Source organism: Monodon monoceros, unplaced genomic scaffold (assembly GCF_005190385.1).
Source record: "Monodon monoceros isolate NGI ecotype Baffin Bay Population unplaced genomic scaffold, NGI_Narwhal_1 Super_Scaffold_9, whole genome shotgun sequence".
Taxonomy (NCBI): domain Eukaryota; kingdom Metazoa; phylum Chordata; class Mammalia; order Artiodactyla; family Monodontidae; genus Monodon; species Monodon monoceros.
In genome coordinates, this window is record NW_021703786.1 from 39,157,319 (window position 1) to 39,169,444 (window position 12,126).

At 42.9% G+C, this 12,126-nt stretch overlaps 1 protein-coding gene across 1 annotated transcript in view; it reads left to right on the top strand.

The window, feature by feature from the left end:
• LOC114889045 (multidrug and toxin extrusion protein 2-like) overlaps window positions 1-12,126 on the top strand; it is a 54,589-nt gene that overhangs the window by 14,552 nt on the left and 27,911 nt on the right. Inside the window, 3 exon segments of the mRNA XM_029211833.1 lie at window positions 1,013-1,110; window positions 6,451-6,564; window positions 7,449-7,516. Of these exon segments, the coding sequence (XP_029067666.1) occupies window positions 1,013-1,110; window positions 6,451-6,564; window positions 7,449-7,516 (280 nt within the window).

Here is a 12,126-nt window from a genome sequence, read left to right on the forward strand (position 1 = left end):
CACACACACACACACACACACACACACACACACACACACACACACACGCCGTTAATTGAAGGATTATGCAGAGTTAGAACACAGACCAATCAATGAAAAAACATTTGTAACACCTTCCAGAAAACTGAAAGAGGCTTTGGCCGTGGGGGAGTGAAGAGTCAGGGGCCAAGTTTGAGAAGTGGTGACACTGACCGACATAAGCATCTCAGCAGGCTTCTCTGAAGGTGAAGCTCAGAGAGACTGTTTTTTAGAAGGTTTTTTTAAACAGATATACAGAGGGCAGTTTGGGAACAGGTGGGTGAGAGGAGAAAAACACAGGGATGGATTAAGAAATGAAAAAATGTGAGAACTGGTCAGGAGAGTGAAATGAAAAAATAGAAGAGAATCAGAGTTCCTGGTCTCTGTGCCAGGACAGGGCACATTCTATTTGTGGGGCTAAAATGTCATCCATTGACGATGCTCTCAGGTTATTTCCCAAGACAAAAGAAATTTGTTATAATCCTGGGAAATAAAACTACTATGACCCTAGACCAGTTGTTGAACACAGTAGCTGTCTGCCATAGCCTTATTTATTTATTTATCATCTATCTATCTATCTTTTGCTGTGCTGGGTCTCAGTTGTGGCATGCATGTGGGATCTAGTTCCCCGACCAGGGACCGAACCCGGGCCCCCTGCATTGGGAGCGTGGAGTCTTACCCACTGGATCACCAGGGAAATCCCTGCTATAGCCTTTGAACTAAGTATGTTTAAGAATTTATTTGATGGTTTATTTAAGGCTATCAGAACAAGGAAGGGTGATAAGTCTTTATGTCCTTTTGCTTTTCTAGTAGCATTGGGTTCTTCCACAAAAATTCAATCTTGATGAAAAGAAAACAAGTCTATTATAAGTGGATCTGGTGTTTAAAAAGAAGATAGTCCAGGAGCTATGGGCTCATCTAATAACTGTGAGAGCGAAAGCTGATTATTTGGGAGGAATGTACTCACGGGTGACAATAGCTTTTTCTCCTTCAGAGGATCTGCCTGGGCGAACACCACTTCCCAGTTCTCCCTGTCTGCTCTTCTCTTCCTGTACGTGTGGTGGAAAAAAATCCACGTCCACACCTGGGGAGGTAATGAGGACATTAATTTCTTATTTATTGTTCAGAAAGATGTGATTCTGGTCTCTGAATTTTTTTTTCCCTCAGACTTTTTTTGTTTTTATCTTTTGGGAAATTTAAAAATTCTATAAAATATTTAAGTTACTGAAAATATAAAAGTTACAGGTTCAACGTGAGATTTTTTTTTTTTTTTTTTTACATCTACGAAGGCAGCTTTTGTTCATAGAAACCTACTGGTTTGTAAGGATTAATATTAAGTGAGTTAAAATTGCAAATACAAAATCCTAGCTGTTTCTTGCAAATCACTCTGCTCTGTTCAAGTGAAGTTTGATTAATGTCTTATCAAATCACACGAACAGATGGAACTCTTAAACAATCAGCACCACTTTCAACTTAGCTAAAGTCCCTTAAGTATCCTAACATCCATTTGTAAATTTAGTAACATAGATGGTTTTTTTTTTTTTTTTCTGGTACGCGGGCCTCTCACGGTTGTGGCCTCTCCTGTTGCGGAGCACAGGCTCTGGACGCGCGGGCTCAGCGGCCATGGCTCACGGGCCCAGCCGCTCCGCGGCATGTGGGATCTTCCCGGACCGGGGCATGAACCTGCGTCCCCTGCATCGGCAGGCGGACTCTCAACCACTGCGCCACCAGGGAAGCCCAATAGGTCTGTTTCTGTTTTCTATTTTTTGAATTGTGGTAAAATATATGTAATGTAAAATTTGACATTTTAACCGTTTTTAAATGTACAATTTAGTGCCCTTAAGTACATTCACAGTGTTATGCAACCATCACCACCATCCATTTCTAAAACATTTTTATCTCTCCAAATAGAAACTCCACCCATTAAGCAGTAACTTCCCATTTTCCCTCTGCCCAGCCCTGGGTAACCTCTAATCTACTTTCTGTCCCTTTCTGTTGATCTTGTACCTGACACTTTGCTGAAGTGATCTGTTCTTTCTAGGAGCTTTCTTGTGGATTCTTTGGGTAGGTATAGGATGGTGCCATGTGTGAAGAGAGAATTTTAATTGTTACAGTCTTTTTTTTTTTTTAAAGAATTCTTTTTTGTGGTTTTTTAAAAATTTTATTTTATTTATTTTATTTTTGGCTGCATTGGGTTTTGGTTCCTGTGCGCAGGCTTTCTCTAGTTGCGGTGAGCGGGAGCTACTCTTCGTTGCAGTGCGCAGGCTTCTCATTGTGGTGGCTTCTCTTGTTGCAGAGCACGGGCTCTAGGCACGCAGGCTTCAGTAGTTGCAGCATGCAGGCTCGGCAGTTGTGGCTCACGGGCTCTAGAGTGCAGGCTCAGTAGTTGTGGTGCATGGGCTTAGTTGCTCCGCGGCATGTGGGATCTTCCCGGACCAGGGATCAAACCTGTGTCCCCCTGCATTGGCAGGCGGATTCTTAACCACTGTGCCACCAGGGAAGCCCCTCCTTTCCAGTCTTGATGGAAAGGAACAAGTAAAATTCTTTTTATTACTCTTTAAAATTTAGGTATAGTGAATTTTTGATATTAGTTTCAGGTGTACAGTATAGTGAGAGAAAAATTTTATAGATTATACTCCATTTGTAGTTATTATAAAATATTGGCTATATTCCCTGTGCTGTACAATATATCCTGGTAGCTTATTTATTTTATACACAATAGTTTGTACCCTTAATCCCCTACCTTTATTTTGCCCCTTCCCCTTCTCTCTCCCTACTGATAACCCCTAGTTTGTTCTCTGTATCTGTGAGTCTATTTCTGTTTCATTATATTCACTAGTTTGTTTTATTTTTTAGAAATATAAGTGGTACCATACAGTATTTGTCTTCCTCTGTCTCACTTATTTCATTAAGCATAATACCCTCCAGGTCCATCCATGTTGCTGCCAATGGCATTATTTCATTTTTTATAGCCAAGTAATATTCCATTGTACATACGTACCACATCTTCTTTATCCATTCTTCTGCTGATGGACATTTAGGTTGTTTCCATGTCTTGGCTATTGTGAATAGTGCTTTGAACATTGGGGTGCATATATCTTTTGAATTAGTCTTTTCCTTATTTTTTGGATATATACCCAGGAGTGGGATTGCTGGATCATATATGGCAGTTCTATTTTCAGAATTTTGAGGAACCTCCATACTGTTCTGCATAGTGGCTGCACCAATTTACATTTTCACCAACAGTGCAAGAGGGTTCCCTTTTCTCCACACCCTTGCCAACATTTGTTATCTGTGGTCTTTTTTGATGGCCGTTCTGAGCTGTGTGAGGTGATATCTCATTGCAGTTTTAATCTGCATTTCTCTTGATGATTAGTGATGTTGAGCATCTTTTCATGTGCCTGTTGGCCATCTGTATGTCTTCGGAAAAATGTCTATTCAAGTCTTCTGCCTTTTATTAATCAGATTTTTTTTAATTAAAAAATTTTTATTATTTATTTTTGGCTGCGTTGGGTCTTCATTGCTCTGCACGGGCTTTCTCTAGTTTCGGCGAGCGGGAGCTCCTCTTCGTTGCCATGCGCGGGCTTCTCATTGCAGTGGCTTCTCTTGTTTCAGAGCATGGGCTCTAGGCACTCGGGCTTCAGTAGTTGTGGCACACGGGCTCAGTAGTTGTGGCTCGCGGGCTCCAGAGTGCAGGTTCAGTAGTTGTGGCGCACGGGCTTAGTTGCTCCACAGCATGTGGGATCTTCCTGGACCAGGGCTCGAACCTGCGTTGGCAGGCAGATTCTTAACCACTGCACCAATCAGGGAAGTCCCAGGATTGTTTGTTTTTTGATATTGAGTTGTATGAGTTCTTTGTATATTTTGGATATTAATCCCTTATTGTATATATGGTTTGCAAATATCTTCTTATTTTGTTTATTTGGGTCCTCTCTCTTTTCTTCTTGGTGCGCCTGGCTAAAGGTTTATCAGTTTTGTTTATCTTTTCAAAAAACCAGCTCTGGGTTTCATTGATCTTTTCTATTGTGTGTTTTTTTTAAATCTCTCTTTCATTTATTTCCTCTCTGATCTTCCTTTCTTCTGCTGACTTCGGGCTTTGTTTTTCTTTTTCTGATTCTTTTAGGTGGGAGGTTAGGTTGTTTATTTGAGATTTTTCTTGTGTCTTGAGGAACGCCTGTATGGCTATAAACTTCCCTCTGCTTGTGCTGTATACCATAGATTTTTGCAGTGTTGTGTTTTCATTTTCATTTGTATCAAGTTATTTTCTGATTTCCTCTTTGATTTCTTAATTGACCCATTGGTTTTTTAGTAGCATGTTTTTCAGTCTCCATGTGTTCCTTCTTTTCCCATTTTTCTTTCTAAGTTGTTGTCTAGTTTCATACTATTGTGGTTGGAAAAAAATGCTTGATATATAATTTCTGTCCTCCTACATGTGTTGTTACAAATTGTTGTTACATTTGTTGAGGCTTGTTTTGTGGCTCAGCATGTGATCGATCCTGCAGAATGTCCATTGTGCACTTGAAAAGAATGTGTAACTCTGCTGTTTTTGGTTGCAATGTCCTGTAGATATCTGTTAAGTCCAACCGGTGTATTGTGTCATTTAAGACCACATTGATTTTCTGTCCACTGACGTAAGTGGGGTGTTACTACTACTGTTGTATTATTGTCAGTTTCTCCCCGTATGTCAGTATCCATTTAACAATTCTCCATGCTCCCTTCCCCCAGCTCCTGGCAACCACTGTCCTCCTTTCTGATTCTGTGAGTTTGACTACTCTTGATATCTCACGTAAGTAAAAGTATACAGTATTTGTCTTTTGTGCCTTTGTCTTATGTGCTAGCATAATGACCTCGAGGTTCATCCATTTTGTAGCATGTGTCAGAATTTCCTTCCTTTATTAAGTTTGGATAATATTCCATTGTATGTATAGACCACATTTTGCTTATTTATTCATCTGTGAATGGACATTTGGGTTGCTTCTACCTTTTGGCTATTGTGAATAATACTGCTATGAGCGTGGGTATACAAATATCTCTTTGAGATCCTGCTTTCAATTCTTTTATACATATATATTTTAAGAAATGATTTTGCTGGACCATACTGGTAGTTCTGTTTTTAATTTTTTGAGGAACCACCATACTGTTTTCCCATAGCGGCTGCATCATTTTACATTCCCGCCAATAGTGCACAAGGCTTCCAGTTTATCCACATCCTCACCAACACTTGTTATTTTCTATTTGTGTGTTGTTTTAAAGCAGCCGCCTGATGGGTGTGAGATGACATCTTATTGTGTTTTTTTTTGATTTGCATTTTCCTAGTGATCAGCGATGTTGAGCGTTTTTTAAAAATGTGCCAGTTGGCTATTTGTGTATCCTCTTTGGAGAAATGTCTGCTTGAGTCCTTTGCCCATTTTTTTTGTTTCTTTTGTTTTTTTGTTTGTTTTTTAATTTATTTATTTATTGGCTGTGTTGGGTCTTGGTTGCTGTGCGTGGGCTGTCTCTAGTTGCGGACAGCGGGGGCTACTCTTCGTTGTGGTGCGCAGGCTTCTCATTGTGGTGGTTTCTCTTGTTGCGGAGCGTGGGCTCTAAGTGCACAGGCTCAGTAGTTGTGGCACGTGGGCTCAGCAGTTGTGGCTCATGGGCTCTAGAGAGCAGGCTCAGTAGTTATGACATATGGGCTTAGTTGCTCTGCGGCATGTGGGAACTTCCCAGACCAGGGCTCGAACCCATGTCCCCAGTGTTGGCAGGCGGATTCTTAACCACTGCGCCACCAGCCTTTGCCCACTTTTTAATTGTTGTTGCTGCTGAACTGTAGGAATTCTTTCTGTACTCTGGATGTTATGATATCCAGGTATCCTTTTCAGATGGAGTATTTACTAGTATCTTCTCCCGTGTGTTGCTCTTTCACTCTGTTGATTGTGTCCTTTAACGCCCAGACATTTTCAATTTTGATGTAGTTCAGTTTATCCAGTTTTACTTCAGTTGCTTGTGAGCACCGTGGAGTTCATCTAATCATTCTGCCATGTGTACGCCCAGTGTTCCGCTTTCCCCTATAGTGTCCATCCATCATATTTTACTTTTCTAGCTCTCCAGTGATTGTATCCTTGATGCCCCCATCATCCCACAAGCACACTGGCCACAGGGATACCTATGTGCTTTCTTATGGGACTCTGCACAAGTTTCTCTGCTGTGTGTAACGGGAGTGAAACGTGTGGGTCATAGGGCATATACAGACTTCAGTTTCACTACATTTTGTCAGCCCTGTTCCCACCATCTCAAACTCTGGGCTTGTTGACCTCTTTAAAATATATTGTTTTTCTGGTGAACACTGGTTCCTCCCAGTCTCTGAGCTTTTGGTGGAGGCACGCATGTGAGATAGAATTGTTGGTGTCAGACTGTGGAAAAGTAAATGCTGTGTTCTTTCCTGTCCTCCAGGTTGGACCAGGGGCTGTTTCCAGGAGTGGGGCTCCTTCATCCAGCTGGCCATCCCCAGCATGTTCATGGTGTGCATTGAGTGGTGGACCTTTGAAGTCGGAACCTTCCTTGCAGGTTGGTCAGCACTTCAGTAGAAACCTGTCAGCAGCCTGGTTAATCATGTCTACAGAGCTTTTCAGGAGACCCAAGTTTGCTTCTCCTTCCTCTTGGTTTTATCAGGCCCTCGTGGAAGATTTCAGTACAGGTCTCACTGCCCATCCAACCATAGGCACACTCTTCAGGTTGGGTGAGGCCTTGTGCTACCCCCACTGCATTTCATTTTGTAGCTTTGAAAGGGACGATTGCTAAGGTCATGGAGCGGCCTGCCAAGGTCACGGAGCAGAACAAAGCCCGAGTCTAGGTCTCAGGACTCTGGCCACTGTGTGGCTCAGCCGACTTTCGCTAGGCATTGTGCCGAGATCCTCGGGCATTTACAGAGTGACGGATTTTGCTGTGTTTTAGCCTCGCTCTGTTTCTTTCCGACCTAGAACAATTTTGGTCACGGGCATTCACCTTAGCCATCCACTGCTAGTGAAGGAACAGAGGAAACAGCAGAGACAGAGGGTAATAATACTTGATCTGAAAGTTTCTGTGGACACTGGAATGCGTTAATAGTGCCATCACTTCTCATGGAGTTCCACTGCCCTCTGTCCTTCCCTCCATACTGTGGTCCCCCGTCTCCCTGAAGGATGACCTGCACCCCCGGGCACCGCCTGGTTTTCTACTTAAGCCCCGTGTTTTGTTCCCTGGTGAAGTGGGGGCTTCTGGAATGAGCCTGTATCCCATCTTAGCTGCTGCAGTTCTTGGATGCTTCCTGAATTGGGGTTCTCCTTGGCACAGACACTGAATTCTGCCATTGGATTATGCTTCTGGGGGCAATCTTGGCTTCTCTGAAATTACATTAGGTTCTAGTTTCATAAGGAAAATGTTCACTTTACTCCACTTTTTGACCATTTCAGGATTGATGAGCGTGACAGAGCTTGGAGCCCAGGCCGTCATTTATGTACTGGCTTCTGCGGCCTACATGGTAAGGCGATGCCGTGCTGTCCACTCGGAGAGTTAGACGGTACGAGGGGGGAGCGCAGCTGGAGAAGCAAGTGTGGATTTTGGAGCCAGACACACCGCTGGGTGTGGGTCCTGGCCATGCTGCTTCCCAGCTGTGTGATGCTGGGCTCGTTATGTTAGGTTACTTTCTGAGCTTAACTTTCCCCCTATACACAGTGGGAAAAAATAATACCTACTTGGCAGGTGCAAATTCAGACAAAGCTTATATAAAATACTTAGCACAATGCCTGGCATGTTTATTGGAAATGAGTTTACTGCAAATAACTTGGTGCTGGGATACGGTGGGGCATAAGGTGCAGACAGTCCCTGTCTCTCGTGGCTGGTGGGCTGGCGTGGAGATGAGCAAGCAAATAGATGAATAAGAGCATGATATAGACATATAATATGCACCATAGAAGAAGCAAACAACAAAAAAAAGTCTAAGCTGTATGAAAACAGAGACAGACACCTTTTTAGATAGGTGTTGAGGAACGGTCCTCCTGAGTTGCTGCGTAAGCAGAGACTTGAAGGGTGAGAAGGTGCCAGCCTGGGAAGCCCACAGTCAGGGCTGACCACACAGGCCCTGAGATGCAGGGATGCAGGAGAGCCCTTGCATGTTCAGGGACCTGATAGGAGCCCAGCTGAGGGGTTAGCAAGGAGAGAAGCTTCTTGCCGCTGTGTAGAAGCTGGCTTGGAGGACAGATGTGGGATGGGAGGCGGGAAGGAGGCCGTTGGAATCGTCGAGGGGAGCAAGTGGAAGGCGGCTGGTGGTGGAGAAGGGGCAGAGAGGCTGAGTTAGTGATGCCGTTGGGCAGAGCGGAAGTGACAGGACCAGGGTTTGGATGTGGGAGGCTTGGCAACGCACGGGAAGAATCACAAATGCCTCCAGGGTTTCGGGCTTGAACAACTGCGTGGCATCATGCCTTTTACCTTCTGAGGCTTTCTGAATATTCCAGTTCTGCACATATAGGCCCTTTGTTCCTTGTTTTTGAAAAACAGATGCCATCTGGGCAGTAGGATGAGGGGCCATTTTTGTTTCTGTTTACATATGGTTTTTTAGTCTTAAAAGTGAAAGAAGGACTTAGTGGGGGATTGATGTGGTCGTGTAGGAGTGAGCCGGGAGGGTGTGTAAGGGCAAACCCCAAGACACAGGAGTCAGCAGCAGAAGGAGACCCCCACCAAGAGCCAGGCCCAGGCAGGTGTGGAAGGGGGGCGACCCCAAGAACAGGTCGTGGAAGAAGCCGGGGAAGAGGGTGGGAAGGGTCCCTTGGATTTAGGGTCATCGGAGACGTTCTGGAGTGATGAAAAGCAGGAGGCAGATGTGGGCACCGACCTTCTCGGGGTGAGGAAGCAGAGGCTGCTGCGAGTCAGTTCTGTCTAGAGGATTGGCTGTTGATGGGGGAAGGATTCCATCAAGGCACGATTTGGTTTTGCTTCTGTTTTTTTTTAAAGTAATTAATTTATTTATCTTTGCTGCATTGGGTCTTCGTTTTGGTGTGTGGGCTTCTCATTGCAGTGGCTTCTCTTGTTGCGGAGCATGGGCTGTAGGTGCGCCGGCTTCAGTAGTTGTGGCGCACGGGGTTAGTTGCTCCGTGGCATGTGGGATCTTCCCAGACCAGGGCTCGGGATTCTTAACCACTGTGCCACCAGGGAAGTCCTTGCTTCCGTTTTTAAATGGTGGCCCTGGAGTTTGTTTTTTTTGTTTGTTTGTTTTTTTGTTTGTTTGTTCTTTTGCAGTACGCAGGCCTCTCACTGTTGTGGCCTCTCCCGTTGCGGAGCACAGGCTCCGGACGCGCAGGCTCAGCGGCCACGGCTCACGGGCTCAGCCGCTCCGCGGCATGTGGGATCTTCCCGGACCGGGGCACGAACCCGTGTCCCCTACATCGGCAGGCGGACTCTCAACCACTGCGCCACCAGGGAAGCCCTGTTTGTTTGTTTTTAATATTTTTATTTATTTATTTATTTGGCTGTGTTGGGTCTTAATTGCAGCATGTGGGCTCTTCATTGCGGCACGTGGGCTTCTCTCTAGTTGTGGTGTGCAGACTCTAGAGCGTGCGGGCTCAGTAGTTGCAGCACGCGGGCTCTCTAGTTGTGGCATGCGGGCTCCAGAGCATGTGGGCTCTGTAGTTGCAGCAAGCAGGCTTAGTTGCCCTGCACCATTTGGGATCTTATTTCCCAACCAGGGATCAAACCCAAGTCCCCTGCATCGGAAGGTGGATTCTTAACCACTGGGCCACCAGGGAAGTCCCATGGAGCTTGTTTATAGGTTTGCAGTAAACCGAAGCTATCTACCAATTCTACCTTATCTTCATATCTTCTGTTTTTCTATGTGTTCTATCACAGCCTTCATTTTTAAATTAATTTTTATTTTTAATTGTGGTAAAATACACATAATGTAAAGTCTACCATCTTAACTACCATTTTAACTGCCCAATTCAGTAGTGTTAAGCATATTTTGATGGTTGTACAACCAATCTCCAGAACTTTTTCCTCCTGCAAAACTGAAACTCTGCCCATTGAATAATTCCCATTCCTCCTGCCCTCAGCCTCTGGCAACCACCATTCTAGTTTCTGTTTCTTGTCACAGGCTTCCCTTTGTTAGAGACTGTGAAGCAATAAGTGTTCATTATTTTTATGGAAAAAAAACAAGTCCCCTTAGTGGTGAACTTAAAATAAAAATGATAAAATACAGAGAAATAATCCACCGAGAGCAAGAGTTAACAGATACAGTAAACAGGAAAGTTAGAGTTTGGAGTTTGAGATGATGGTATAATAATCAGAGAGTAGAAAAGTCGTATGTTCAAAATCATTCAACATTAAAGAAGAAATTGAAACTCAAAGAGCAATATTTGGAAAAGAACCAAGTAGGATTTTAAAAAATTGAAAATATAGCCACAGAAATTTAATACTTCATAGATTAGTTAAAACTGAAAAATCAAATAATGAACTTGAAGATGGATCTGTGGAAATTCCCATAATAAAACAAAGGCATATAAATAGATGGAATTAGATATGCAGACCAATGAAATAGAATAGAGAGCCCAGAAGTAAACCCTCACATATATTGTCAAGTGATTGCTGACAAAAACAAATGTTCCTGGGAAAACTGGATATCCACATGCAAAAGAATGAAGCTGGACCTTACCTAACACCATGTGCAAACATCAACTCAAAGTGAATCTAATACTTAAAACAAAACTCTTAGAAGTATATACATAAGGCAAAAGCTTCACAACATTGAATTTGGCAATGACTTCTTGGATATGACAGCAAAGGCACAGGCAACAAAAGAAAAAATAGAGAATTGGACTTTATAAAAATTTTATAATTTTGTGCATCAAAAGACAGTATCAACAGAGTAAAAAGGCAGCCCACAGAATGGGAGAAAATATTTGCAAGTCGCCTATGTGATAAAGATTACTAAAACTCTTAAAACTCAGTAACAGAAACCAAAACATCCTATTGTTAAAATGAGCAAAGGACTTGAATGGGTATTATCTCCAAGGAAGATATACAAATGGCCAATAAGCACATGAAAAGAGGCTCAGTATCACCGATCATTAGGAAATGCAAATCAAAACTACAGTGAGATACCTCCTCACACCCATTAGAATGGCTACTCTCGAGAAAAAAGAAAAAAAAGAAAACAGAAAATAAGTGTTGGTGAGGGTGTAGAAATATTGGAACCCTTATGCAGTGTTGGTTGGAATGTAAAATGATGCAGCTGCCATGGGAAAATAGAAAAATGGTAGCTCCTAAAAAATTAAAAATAGAATCACCATATGACCCAGCAATTCCACTTTTGGATGTATACCCAAAAGAGTTGAAAGGAGGCTCTCAAAGAGATATTTTCACACTCATGTTCACAGCAGCCTTATTCACGAGAGTCAAAAGGTGGAAGCAGCCTCAATGTCCTTCCACAGATGAATGGTTAAACAAAATGTGATATATACATACAATGGGGTTATCATTATTTTAAAAAAAGGAGATTCTGACACATGGAACAGTGTGGATGAACCTTGAGGACATTATGCTAAATGAAATAAGCCATACATAAAAAGACAAATACTGTACAAGTCCACTCATGTGGTGCTTAGACTAGTCAACAGAGACAGAGTAGAAGGGTGGTTGCCAGCATCTGGGGGAAGGGGGAGTGAGGATTTATTGTTTAATGGGCACAGGGTTTCAGCTTTAGGAGATGAAAAGAGTTCTGGAGATGATGGTGGTGATGGTTGCACAGCATTACGAAAGTATTTTAATACCACTGAAGTGCGTACTTTAAAATGGTTATTAATGGTTAAAAAAAATACACCACATAGTAATTACCGGAATAAGAAGGGAAGAAATGGCTAACACGGTAAATTTCACATTGCGTGTATTTTGCCACAGTAAATACAAGTGAGAAAAAGTAGAACTGGAACATGTGAAAGATGTAGACCCATTATATATCTTCTATCTAGTAGGAATTCCACAGGGAGAGGATAGAGACTGGCGGGGATGCCATATTCAGAGACATTTGATGAGAGACAGAGACCATCAGATAACTGAAGTAAGACACGAATCTTAATATTCAACAATTATAATGAACATTTT